This window comes from Pempheris klunzingeri, chromosome 1 (genome assembly GCF_042242105.1).
Source record: "Pempheris klunzingeri isolate RE-2024b chromosome 1, fPemKlu1.hap1, whole genome shotgun sequence".
NCBI classification, from domain to species: domain Eukaryota; kingdom Metazoa; phylum Chordata; class Actinopteri; order Acropomatiformes; family Pempheridae; genus Pempheris; species Pempheris klunzingeri.
This window is the reverse complement of record NC_092012.1, coordinates 2,433,323-2,446,742: the sequence shown is the minus strand read 5'-3', so window position 1 is coordinate 2,446,742 and position 13,420 is coordinate 2,433,323. Positions and strand designations below refer to the sequence as shown.

General features: G+C 44.2%; 1 protein-coding gene across 3 annotated transcripts in view; it reads right to left on the bottom strand.

Annotated features, from left to right (window-relative positions):
- Window positions 1-22: 22 nt before the first annotated feature.
- herc1 (HECT and RLD domain containing E3 ubiquitin protein ligase family member 1) overlaps window positions 23-13,420 on the bottom strand; it is a 78,730-nt gene continuing 65,332 nt past the window's right edge. For all 3 annotated transcript variants that reach the window (XM_070830829.1, XM_070830844.1, XM_070830834.1), the window contains exons 70-79: window positions 12,568-12,737; window positions 11,881-12,019; window positions 10,486-10,655; window positions 10,215-10,384; window positions 9,603-9,768; window positions 9,445-9,521; window positions 7,443-7,695; window positions 2,702-2,854; window positions 997-1,302; window positions 23-261 (exon numbers count right to left, since the gene is read on the bottom strand). In XM_070830829.1, coding sequence (XP_070686930.1) covers window positions 76-261; window positions 997-1,302; window positions 2,702-2,854; window positions 7,443-7,695; window positions 9,445-9,521; window positions 9,603-9,768; window positions 10,215-10,384; window positions 10,486-10,655; window positions 11,881-12,019; window positions 12,568-12,737 — 1,790 coding nt within the window. In that variant the 3' untranslated portion in view covers window positions 23-75. The remainder of the gene's footprint in view (window positions 262-996; window positions 1,303-2,701; window positions 2,855-7,442; window positions 7,696-9,444; window positions 9,522-9,602; window positions 9,769-10,214; window positions 10,385-10,485; window positions 10,656-11,880; window positions 12,020-12,567; window positions 12,738-13,420) is intronic.

The window sequence follows — 13,420 nt, the reverse complement described above, 5'->3', positions numbered from 1 at the left end:
AGATAAGACAGTCACGCCCGGCCAATCCTGGGACTCAATAATTTATTCATGTGTGCACGTGTGGAACTGCCTGCGTCAGTAGTCCGTGTCGGAGCCCTCGGCGTTGTCCACGTTGCGGGAGAGCATGTAGTTGTCCATGTCGATGGAGCGGCAGTTGTTGATGGCGTAGCGCAGCCTCTCCGCCATGACGGCCTGGCTGGAGTACGGCGGCAGACGGAGCTGGAAGAAACAGGTCTGAGAGGTGGGCAGGCTGTCGTACGGCTGTGGAGGAAACACACGGGGAGACTCGCTTTAACGTCCTGGAAGACCGTTTATCATCAAGAGTCCCGTTAAATCAAACACTGAGCGGTTTAAACAGGAATTAGATCACATCATAGAGTTCAGAGTTAAAAATATGTAAATTAAAAATCACCAGAGATCTCCTCAAATATTATCTTGTGTCTAAATGACTGGTAGGTTCATTATATCTTAGAAATGGTCCAGTAGATCACCTCAGTCAGCAGGCGGCAAAGTGATCCTTCAAAGCAACCAGACTCCATTGTCAAAAACACTAATTTTACCTTGCAGAACATTGTAGTAGTTGCTGGTCTACTGCCGCCTCCGTCATTTAGTTTGTTTGTGTTATTGTGTGACTTCTGTGTTTTAAAGGGTTCGTCTGGATCAAACAGAACACTTACATAACACACAATAACACAAACAAGCTAACCGCTCAAGGCAGCAGCAGACCAGCAACTCTTTCTTCTGCAAGGTAAAATTGCTGTTTTTGTCAGTGGAGTCTGGTGTGTTTGAAGAGAGCGATTTTACGGCTGATTGCCCAACCCGAGCATGTCACACCCACCCCCTCTCTGCCCTTGTTTCCTTTCTGTCTTTCTATCTTAAAAAAAAGGGGGAAAAACTGCAGGTGAGAGTCCAGTTGTGCTGCTTTTCCTCCATTTTGCCTGCATAAAGTGGAGTTTAGCAAATAAGGACACGGCACAAAGATCCCGGTTCACTCACCCTGTCCACCTTCATGATCTGAAACCTCTGAGAGATGTCGGCCGTGTTGGCGGGAAGCCTCGAGCGTCCGGAGACGAAGCGCATGAAGAGGACTCGCTCCTCGTTGGAGAACTCCTCCAGCGTCTGCCAGAACCACTGCACCAGCGAGTGCTGCTCGTCCACCTCCCTGTAGCGCACCACCTTCTTCAGCACGTCGCAGCAGATCTCCGGCATGCCGCACACCATCTGCTCCAGCTGCTTGGCCGTCAGCAGGGAGAGCAGCGGCACCGGCACGATCCACGACATGCCCTCACGCACCGCCGCCACCTGGGAGGGAGGGAGGGAGGACCGGAGAGAGTTTGTGTTTCTCTTGAATATCTAACCATGCAGATATCTTTTAAATTAAAGCCACAGGGTACTTCAGTTTAACTTTAATTAAAGTTTGGAAAGTTTAAAACCATCCAAGGTTTAATATCAACAAAGGTCATAAAGAGTTCACATCTTTCCAACACACATAAATACACTCCTCACTAAAAGTCAGGGATATTCAGCTTTCAGGTGAAGTTTCAGGATGAACCTAAAATGCATTCTAACCTTTCCAGGTGAACTTAATGTGACCTTCTCTAAACCTTTGAATGCACATGTCCAACTGTTCAGTGTCTCAGTACTTTCTGCACCAGCTGCTGTTCTCTAACAAGAAGCTTAACAGCAACATTCACAACAGGTTTGATCCATGAATCCACCAATACATTTCCTGCTTCAGTTAGAATTGGTATTTAAACAGTCCTCCTCATCCTGCTGTTCACATTCTGACATCATGAGACCAAGACGACACCTAACAGTTGATCAGCAGCACCTCAACACTGGAGGCTTCAAACAGGAAGTCCTCAGACGGAGGTGTTCACTGAGCTTAGAGGGTCACAGAGTGTCATCAGGAGGTTGGAACAGTGATACAGAGACTGGAAGAGTCACAGAAAGGAGAGGAGTGGACGTCCTTTGGCCACGTCCCAATTTATTGAGACACTGAACATGTTTTGTTGTGGTATACCTACCACTGTTGGTAGATTTTCTTTAAATAAATTGTTTAAGATGAATAAAATCACCAGTGCATGCTTCTACTTAAATGTCCTACTTTCATGATATAATATCACTGTAGCATTCACTTTTTACATTTTCCATATATTTCACCTGAAAGTCGAATATCCCTAACTTTAGTGAGTAGTGTATATTTGAGTGTCGTCGGCATAACGGTGGAATGAGATGCTGTCAAGATGGATGTCAATGGGAGCAGATACAGGGGAAACAGTATAAAACCAGTCGTAAGTGTCTAAAAAGGATTGCAGTTGTATTTGAACAATTTTCTCTAAACTTTTGGAAGGCTCATCTGGAGCTTTCTATCACATTATACAGTCTTCTTCAGCATATTTCCAATGAATCTTTGATCAAGTCCTTAAAAGTGCTCAGAAAAATGGAAATCTGAGCATCGAAATTTCCCTTCTATGTGCGACAGAAAGCTCCAGAACACCTACTAAATGGACTTCATGTTAAGGTTGTCGTCATTACTGGAGAATGACCACTTTGAGCCCCACAGCTGAGACTCTAAATAGACGGATGATCTTAAAACCTGAAACTATCTGCACAGCCGAATATCACCTTTAGAATTAAGGTGAATTAATTTGGTGAACTGTCCCTTTAAACCTCGGGGCTCTGCAGAGTTTTACCGTACCTGCCGATCGATCTCATGCAGCCTGTACTCGATTGCTCTTTCCACATATTCCTTCCTGTTGGAGAACGTGAGGGGGATGCTGTTTCCTCCTGGGATGATGGGCACCATCTTGCCATCTGCACTCTGCCCGACAAAGGAATCCAGAGGAATCATCTGGAAAACACACACAAGAGAAGAATAATCAGCTCAACAAATAAATGTAAAGAGGCCGAAACATTTCTGATATGACATGTTCTCATTTACAGTTGAAGGAGAACGTCTGGATTTTTAAACCTTATTTTTTGTGTCTGAATCACTGGTAGGTACAAACGGTTCTGTAATTGATCCAGTAGATCACCTCAGTCAGCGGCTGTTAAACAGGCTGTGATGTTAATCCTTTGGGACAACTGCTTAACCTGATCACAGTAGGTCCACTAAAAGAGCTTGTTTGATCCACTGACAGGCTCAGAGTGTTATTCTAAGTGTGTGACAGCATCATGGAAAGATGCACCAGACTACATTCACTAAAACAGGGATTTTACCTCACAGAAAACAGGAGTTTCTGGTCTGCTGCTGCCTCGATCAGTTCGTTTGTTTATGTTACTGTGTGACTCTGGTGTTTTTAACACATCTGTTCAGATGCAAACTAACCCTTTAAAACACCAAAGTCACAGCAACTAAACCAACAGCTCCTGTGTTCTGTGAGGTAAAATGACTGCTTTTGTGAATGTATTCTGGTGTGTGTGCAGAGAGCGACATAACGGCTGTTTGTGGTTAAACCAAAAGGATCTTCCAGGTCTCTCTCTGTAGGGATCCTTTCCATGATGCTGTCACACACTTAGAATAACACTCTGAGTCTGTCAGTGGATCAAACAAGCTCTTTTATCAGCATTACATTGCAGCCTGTTTAACAGCTGCTGGCTGAGGTGATCTACTGGACTGATTCCAACACTTTTAGTACCTACCAGTAATTCAGACACCAAAATATGTGCAAATAGGACCACAGTTATCTTTTAAAGCACTCTGTGGAGTTTTGACCACTAGTGCACACACACACACACACACACACACAGCTGATTCAGATTACTGCAATCTGTTTCACACTATTCAACTGTAGAGGAAGAAGACGACTGCTAGCAAGTAAACGTGGATCTATCTATCGTTTATTATTCAGTCACTAGTCTGAAAAACAACATCGTATTATAATAAGAATTTCACTTCTACTTGATGTTGACTTTAAGTGTTCTTCAGTAATATACTCCCACTGATTTATCACAGGATTTATTATTCAGATAAACATAAATACATAAAATAAGCTAAAAGAACCTGATTCACATCCTTTAAAATATGTTTTTAAGAATTGTGACAAAGGTGTGATATTAATCTGGATGTTTACAGTTAAAGAAAATGCAAAAATTCATTCTGTTATGATGTTTCTAGTCTACTTTTGAGGAGGTATTTACACTGATGCAGGTAAATTTATACCAGCTGACACTTCGGCCGGGCCGGTTTATTGGCAGAGCTCTATTCTGTGTGTTTTCTCTGCTGTCAGACAAAACCAGCCCTAAAGAGAGTACGTGGGATTGTTCAAACTGTTGAGTAATCAGTCAGCCACAGCTCTTATATCCTCATCCTGGAATTCAGCGCTGTGTAGTCGGCGGCCCTGCGGTGTTTGTCAGTGCTCACATGTGAAAGCTTTCCACGGTTGAACGCCGATGCAACCGATCGGCAAACAAAAGCAGAAAACTATCAGCTCGTTTGGGGAAAAATTTGAGCTGAAGCCAACAGAAAAGGCGGACAGGAAGATTCTTTCTCTCTCTCTCGCCTCGTGCCAAGGCGGCAGATGCAGCCCCTTCCTCCCCTCCCCTTCCTCCCCTCTCCTCTCCCATCCCTCCCCTCGGCCTGGCTGACGGAGCCGGGGCCGTGGCGGTGTTGTGGCTCTGAACTCCCTTCTCTCCTCCACGAGGCCGGAAGCGGCGCCAAGCCTCCGGCAGGCAGGATATGCTGTATCAACAGCCGCCCTGGCATTCCTGCAGGCCGGGGCTTTACAGCACAGGGGTTGTGTGAGGTTGTTTGGACAGAAGAGGGGCTCGGGGATCCGTCCGCTCTCTGCCGCCGGAGCTGGCCTATCTGTGGGTTTTTGCGTGGGGGCGGGAGGGGGATGTGTGGTCTGCGTCAGGGCGGTTGTATCAGTAATGGCTGATGTTTTATGGGAGAGGAACAGCGTGTACCAGAGCAGGCAGGAGAAGAAGAACAGCTTCCCCACAGCCCCCCCAGCAGGGCTTACGTCAGGCCTTCACAATGCTTAGAACTGGTTACAGCCACATTACTGTCTGGGCAACGTTTGGTCCGTTAATGTTCAACTCTGTCAGCTGTAAACGGCCTTAAAGCCTCCTATAAATCCCATCACGTTAGCGCTGACTGGGTGTGGTGCGGTCGTGGTCTGTTACGTAATTTTAGTGTGTTTTAGTTTGTGAAAGTTAAAGGACAACTTCTGACCGGCAGGTACAAAAACCTTTGGACAACGGCTGCAATATAATCCTTTGGGGAAACTCACAGAAATTAAGTATGTCCACTTAAAGTGTTTGTATTTGCTACTGACAAACAATCTGAGCCTTATGTGGAGGATCCCCACAGAGAGAGACCTGGAAGATCCTTTTTGTTTAACCAGAAACAGCAGTTATATCGTTCTTTTAAAAGCTACCAGACTCCACTGACAAAAACAGTAATTTTACCTTGGAGACCACAGGAGTTGCCGCCTCTGTCAGTTAGTTTGTTTGGGTTATTGTGTGTTACACAAATACTGTGTTGGATCCAAACTAACCCCATAAAACACCAAACTCACACGATAACACAAACAAACTAACAAATCGAGGCAGCAGTAGATCAGCAGCTGCTGTGTTGTATGAGGTAAAATCACTGTTTTTATGAATGTAGTCTGGTGTGTGTGCAGAGAGCGATATAACGGCTGTTTGTGGTTAAACCAAAAGGATCTTCCAGGTCTCTCTCTGTAGGGATCCTTTCCATGATGCTGTCACACACTTAGAATAACACTCTGAGCCTGTCAGTGACTAACTCCAAAACATTTTGTACCTACCAGCCAATTTCAGACACTACACATGAAAAAAAAAAAAATAGGCCCCAGGTTTAAAAATACACAGATGATCCTTTAAGTCTGGCTATGGGAATAAAAACAGGCTCATGAGGCTGTGAGCTGGCTGCTTATTATCTTTTAAGCAGCGCGCGTGTGATTCTGATGAATCAAACGTTCACATGGCTGAGGAGAGGTAAACACGCTGCCCGCGCTGTCAAAATAATTACCAGTCATCCTCAGAGTCTTTATTACTGGGCTGGTGGAGCCGGAGATTAAGCTAAAATATAGTGCGATGGAGCTCTGATGTGGAGCATGCGAAGGGAAGGGCGGTGGTTGTGTGGGGCTGGTATTTACAGCTGGTGGAATGATTCTTATTAAAATTTCATTTGCAATAAAAGTCTGAAGCCAGAGAACATTTACATTCACCGTCATAACTCCAGCCACTCGGGCAGCTGCGATATTTGCCTCTTCTGTAAATTTCCTTTAGAGCATTTTTCCAATAAACGGCACAAGATATTAGTTTTACTTCACTGGATACTTTTCTCCATCGCACCAGCGGCTCAACTCTCTTCTCTCTCTTTGTTATACTAATGCTCATCAACATGCTCTGTCCATTTCATATGAACACATAAGAGACCAGACTAGTTTAACGAGTGCAAAGCTCTTTAAATAACAAATTAAACAGAAACATCTACATGAATATATAAATTATAAATAACCATCGTCCATCAGAAGCAACACACGGCCACCAGACACCAGGTTTGGGAACATCATGACGGCTTTGAGCCTCACAGATGCTTTGGGATCAAACAGGCTGCGTTTCTTCTTCTGCTGCTGTTTTAAATGTGTTTCTAACAGGATCGAACAGGCTGCGTTTCTTCTTCTGCTGCTGATTTAAATGTGTTTCTAACAGGATCAAACAGACTGCGTTTCTTCTTCTTCTGCTGATTTAAATGTGTTTCTAACAGGATCGAACAGGCCACGTTTCTTCTTCTGCTGCTGATTTAAATGTGTTTCTAACAGGATCGAACAGGCCGCGTTTCTTCTTCTTCTGCTGTTTTAAATGTGTTTCTAACAGGATCAAACAGGCTGCGTCTCTTCTTCTGCTGCTGCTTTAAATGTGTTTCTTGGATGTACTTCCTGCTTTGATGTGCTGCAGCTACAGACAGCAGCTAAAGTCAAAGTCAGAGTGTTTCTCCACATCCACCCTCTGAGCGGCTGACGTCTGGCCTGGTGCCCCCCCCCATTAGAGAATAATACTGATGTGCTGCTGGAATAAACCACTGAGAGTCTGCACGGGGGCTTTTATTTTGAAAACGGAGTGGATTCTCTTTGTTGTTTGCTTGTCTGACTTCCTGACTTAACGTGAAATAGACCAGGAGCACTCCTATTATTTGAAGTGTTAACTAGAGCGGGTGTGATGAACTCTGGCGGCCGTGTCGCAGCCAGAAAACGCTCCCGGTGGGTTTTAGCCTTTTCACTCCAACAATATCCTTCCACGTCCAGAAAAAGGATGTGAAGGCAACATGTTCACTCTTGTTTTTGACCCGTAAACACAACATAAACTTACATAAACTGTCAAATCACCCACTCACACCTGAATTAAAACAAGAACATAAAGAGAAAATCAGCCACATAAACATCCAAATGTAAAGATCCATCTCCCACCTCATGGAAATTATCCTCGGTGATGCCGCTGTCTTCAATGTGAAGAATGCTTTTGAGCGTCTGCACATACAGGAGGTCCACTTCCTCCAGGTCCTCCAGCAGCAGGGGGATGCAGCACAGCTGTTTCCACACCAGAGGAGCCAGGTGCAGGTCCAGGGGCTTCTTGGTGCGGATGGCCACGCCCATCAGGATGCCCAGGAACTTGAACTGGAGCATGTGCTCGTCCAGGCACGCGGACGGGTTCAACAGGAACCTGAGGCGGAAACACAGTTTGGTTTATATTCCTGAGACACAACAGCTCGTTTTTTAAAGTGTGAACTTATTTCTCCCGTCCTGCCTCCCTGTACGTCTTAGGACTGATTTTAAGATTCTACTGTTTGTCTACTAATCACTAAATGAGCTCCAGCCTCTCTCTGGCCTCTGATAAGCCCACATCCCATCAGGGTCACTCAGATCTGCTGACCAGCGTCCTCTGGTTGTCCCAAGATCGAGGGTGAAGCTGCATTTTAGCCTGTTTATTATTATTATTATGACTATTGTTACTATTGTTTTGTCCTTTTGTCTGTTAGACTTACTGTGTTTCTACTCTGTCGTCTGACAGGATTTGAATTATTTATCTTTCATTGTGCAGAACAGATGACTTTGTGTTCAAGAGGTAGTTTTTATATGGTTTAAATACAAATATAAAACTAGCTATAGTGTCGGACATTATGTGAAGTTTAAATCAAACAAAAGACGAAACATTCAGGAGAATAAACGGAGGAAAAGGCCGAAGACATCGTGATCCTGTGAGATTCTTTCATCAACATTAGAGTAAAGAGATGCATCAACCTGCCAAACGATCAGTAGTGATTGATATCATCTTTAAAAAGGAACGTAATGTTGATCCAATATTACTTAATACTACTTTATATTTGTCTGATTGAAGAAATGTTTATGTTTCTTCTCCTCTGTGGGAGTTTTTATGTGCATCTCCATATTATTCTACAGAATTTAAGAACAGCAAAGGTTGACATGACTGAAATGTGTATATAAAGTAGTCCCTCGCTATAACACGGTTCACCTTTCTCTGTTTCGCGGATTTTTTTAGTGCAATTTTGCATGCTTTGTTTTTACAGTGTATGAACGCGCATTGTGTTCTGCGTCCTGATTGGCTAAGAGACTGTAGACCAATGTCAATCGATCTCCTCCGTGCCGTGTCTCTGTACAGTACAGAATGCGTTTGGCTTGTCAAATTTACAGAAATGTTCAATCGCTAGCAGTGTGACTTTTAAGTGCTGCCTGTTTGTGAGACAAACAAACAAGAGATAAATGTGAGAAAATGTTAATGCCTGTCTGAGAAAAGTGTATAAACTGTATGGTGAGGGGTTTTACAGCCTTAAAATATGTAGAATAATAAAAAAATAAAGTAAAAAATAAAGCTGACTACTGTATACATGTGTGTGTTTATACTCATGTATAACAACAACAAAACCAAAAAAAGAAAAAATCATAACTTTGGTATTCATCATCAGATGAAAGCATCATGTTTGTTTTTAAAGATAAAATCCATCCCAGAGCCTTCAGACTGTCCCAACAGTGTTTTAACGTGACCTTTGACGTCTGGTCTGAACTGAGGAGTTATCGTTACCACAGCTCCACATTTCACTACAGAAACCTGAATAAGTTTTGATCTGCTGGCTCACAGAGAGCCCATGTCCTTGATAACAACCTGCTGCTGTCGGCCGGATCCACTCCAGTAAAGAAACGTCTCAGTATAAAACGTGTCTGGAGTTTAAAGAGCACAAACATGGGGAGAGAGGGCAGTCGCCATCTTTTTTTACCGGGGTGGTGACGTCTCCAGTCTGCTCAGCTGGTAGCTACGTGGTTTGTTGCCATGGTGACAATAACAGAAGTGAATAATCGATGGGCGTGTGTTGAGGCGCTCGCTTGCCGTTAGGATGCGGCGTCAGAACAGTAGAGAGTATTTAAGGTGGACACGCTCCGTCACGGCTTCCCTCACCTGTCTCTGTTGTAGCCGACCTCCGCCGTGGCGTTGGGGGAGGGGATGAGCAGGTCGACCACGCCCGTCTCCAGCTCCTACAAACACAGAGCGATGAGACATGAAACTCCCGGCTCGTTAAGATGAATTGGAACAGGAAAGCTCAGGCGTGTCCGTACCTGACACATCTCCGTGATGGTGTCGTCAAACACCCCCCCTGCGTCGTCCGCACCCTCTCCCACCAGTTTGACCTTCCAGGCCCTCGAGGGCAGCCGGAGGTCCGAGGCGTTCAGCTTCACGACCTGACGAGCGATCTGGACGAAGATCGGCTTACACTTACGTCCCCTGAAGAGTTACAGAGGAAAAGAGACTCCAGTTACACCAGTTTATCCACAAGAAAAACTACTGTGAGCTCTTAAAAACACACAAACCGTGTTTGTAATTCACCTCCAGATGAACTGATTCATCTGATCAGCTTGTTTCCTTTCTGTTCCTACGACCCAACTTGTCCAATAAATGAGAAAATTTTCCCATTTTCAGCAAATGAACGCTCACCATCAGTCTGAAGACTGTTAATGTGTCTGCACAAGTGTGACTGGGACTCCATCACTTATATATAATCACTGATCTGGTTCGGTGCAACATTCTTTAATATTTTATATAACAAATACTTTCTCGTCCTCGTTACGTTACGTGAGGAGAAGAAACTGACGGCGTCCACGAACCTTTTAGTCAAAATAAAAAGAGCCCTGTGGGAATAATAATGCATGAGAGTCCAGTGGCGTACTGACCGCGTGGAGATCCGTTTGACGGTGATCTGGGGGCCGTAGTTCTTGCCCTGCACCATGGTCTTGCCGATGGAGCGCACCATGGGCAGAGTGTACACTCTGGGGGCCAACAGGGGCCTCAGCTGGCCCTGAACAATCCCCCAGGTACCAGCGTTGTAGTGGGACGTGCAGCTCTGCAGGAGTCACATTTACACATTTTACTGCCTTCAAACTCTGAAACTTTACTTTAAAAAAAGGAGCACAGGAGGCTTTGGGACGGCAGCGGGGTGGTTACCTGGTTGTTGGGGCTGAGGTTGAGAAGTCTCCACGAGGAGTACATGAGGTCGGAGAAGTGGTAGAGGAGTCTTAGACGAGCCCTCACCGCCTCGATGCTGACCTCTTTCAGCCCGCTGTACTGAGGAGGCACCGCCACAGGGAGACCCAGCTGGAGGGGAACCGACGAGCCTGAGGAGGAGGAGGAGGAGGAGGAGGAGGAGGTGGTGAGGGATGAAAAGACAACAAGACAGAAAGTGTAAACAACAAATCCCACTTGACGAGTTGAACACATGATTGTCTGTAAGTGTGTTTGGGGCAGTTTTAGTAAATAAACTAAACAGCATAAGTTCTGCACAAGATTATAAGATTATAGCACTGATGTTATACTTCTGATGGCCCATAATTCAGATTCCCCAGTAGTCTGAAAAATGTCCCATTGCTGCGTGAGCTTCAGCGCTCAGTGTTCATATGTTGGGGACTCTGTTTCAGGTACGTCGTGCACATCGGCCGCTCGTCCCATGAGCATGTGCTTTATCTTTAAAGCACATTTCAGCAATAAGGCAATTCAAAGTGCTTTACATAAAAACATTTTAAGCGTTAAAAGGATGTTTAACCCTTTCATGCACAGAGGTCACTACAGTGTGCAGCTCTTCAGGAGCTGTTCTTCTTCTATATGCATGAGTTTTGATGGCACAGCTGCACATCAGCCGCTACAGTGAAGCTCCTGCATCATCTCATCCACTCAGAGTGAAACCAAGATGGCCGACAGACAGCCAGAAACAACAAGGTGCTAATTTTTTTTCTGTTCAAACCTTCTAGAAAAAGAAACCCTTGCAGGTAAGAAACATATGGAGACATCAAGTAACATCTAAGGAGTCATGCAATTGCTAAATTTTCCAAGTATTGATTTTATATTGGGAGGAAATTATGATTAATCACATGTCCACTGAAGTGTACATCATGCATCAGGAGCTAGATTTCAACTGCTGGACATAAACTAACATTCAAAGCTTCATTAGAAAACTTCGACAGAAGACTTGAGTTTTAACTATAAAAACAGAGTAATGTTTATGTTCACTGAGTCGTCCGGTCAGTGAAGAAGCTCCGGCTCGGTTTGGTTTTAGTTTTGACGCGTTTAAACAGATCTCCTGTTTTTAAAATAGTCCTCTGACACACAGTCGACCTCTGGAATGAGGACTTTCTAACGCGTGAACTTCCTCGGTGTTTGTTCACCAAACCATGTCGGTGCCTCGTCTGACAACAAAGCGCTGTTTGGTATTTACTCCACGTCCCAGCAGCTCTGCAGGAGATCTGACCTCCAGGATGAAGTGTCTCCCATCAGACAGCAGAGCCGTGGCAGGGGACAGTATGCTGCGTGATGGGACCAGTGTGTGTGTGTGTGTGTGTGTCTGACCTGGAGCGCGAGGCGGCACTGACGGAGCCGTCCATGCAGCACTGTGGCAGCGTCCTGCAGAGATCTGGTGGATGTTTTTGCCCTGCAGCGCCGTCGCCACCGTGGGTTCTCTGACATGGTTGGTGTGGCCCAGGCCGAGCTAGACGACAAGATTACAGCTCAAAGTCACACGATTTAATCATTTATAGAAAAATATCCCCCAAATTAAACATGAATTAATCATTTATAATCAGGGAGGTGTGTTTAAAAGCGGCAGAAACTCTTTAAAATGTGTATTAGTTTCAGGCTCAGTTTAAACGGATTAAGACCGTGGGATGTGACTGAAGCACTTTAACAAAGCAAGAATTAACTTTCATGCTTATTTTCTCCACTTTGTGTCTCTTCAAACTGTATTTTCCACCGATTTTCATACTAAATGTTGTGATTTCTGCTATATTCACTACAAATACATGAAAAACAGTGGACCCACCTCCATTTAGACACAATAAGTACAAACAGTCCAGGTCTTTTTACTTCTTTATCTCTAATAGGTCCATTTATTCATCTATAAGTTGTCATATGATACTAGAACAACATGATGTACATTTTAAACTATAAAGGATAAAATTATAAATAACGCTTCTGTGTTTTGACTGGCAGCCCCTCGGTGGGGGAGGAGGGGGGGAGGAGTGTGTGTCGGCAGGTTACCTGTCCTTCCGAGTTGCTGCCCCAGGTGTAAACGTCTCCCGTGGAGGAGAGCACCAGAGTGTGTTCAGCTCCCACAGCCACGTCCTGGATGTGGGTCCCCGACAGAGCCGGCACCTGCTGGGGCCGGTTGTGGTTCCTGGCTCGGCCCTCTGGAAGGCCAATCAGCCGGTCTGAGAGACGGCAGGAACAATAACAACACAAAGGATCAAAATTTGAGCTTCATTGTGAAAATACTGCAGCTGTCTTGTAGATTTATAAGATATTTTACAGTTTACAGGATATGGAAAACTTTATTCCCACAGAAACAAACCCAAACGTTACTGTGAACACAGTATTGATCATTATTAGAGCTGCAACAACTAGTCGATTTATTGATTCTTTTAAGTCCTTTTTCAAGCAGAAATCCCCAAAATACAAATTTTCCAGGTTCTCAAATGTGAAAATCAGCTGTTTTTTTGGTTTTGTATCATGATAAGTTGATCATTTTTGGGTTTTGGACAATTTGTCAATCAAACTAAGACATTCAATGAGGTCACGTCAAGCTTTAGGATATTGTGATGCACATTTTTCACTGTTTTCTAATGTTATATAGAACAAAGTATAATCTGATAGTTTACTTGTTTAGTCTATGAAACTATGAAATAGGTGAAAAACGCCCAAAAAAATATACATTAGTGTAAGAAAAAGCAGCAAATCACCACATTTTAGAGGATGAACGCATTAAATAAAGCACCTTAAAGCAAACGTACATTACACATAATAAACATCTTTCAGTTTAAGAAAATGCATAAAAGAAGAAGAATTGTCAGATTATATAAAGGATCAGATAATGTTTTTCATCCAGATGAAGGTT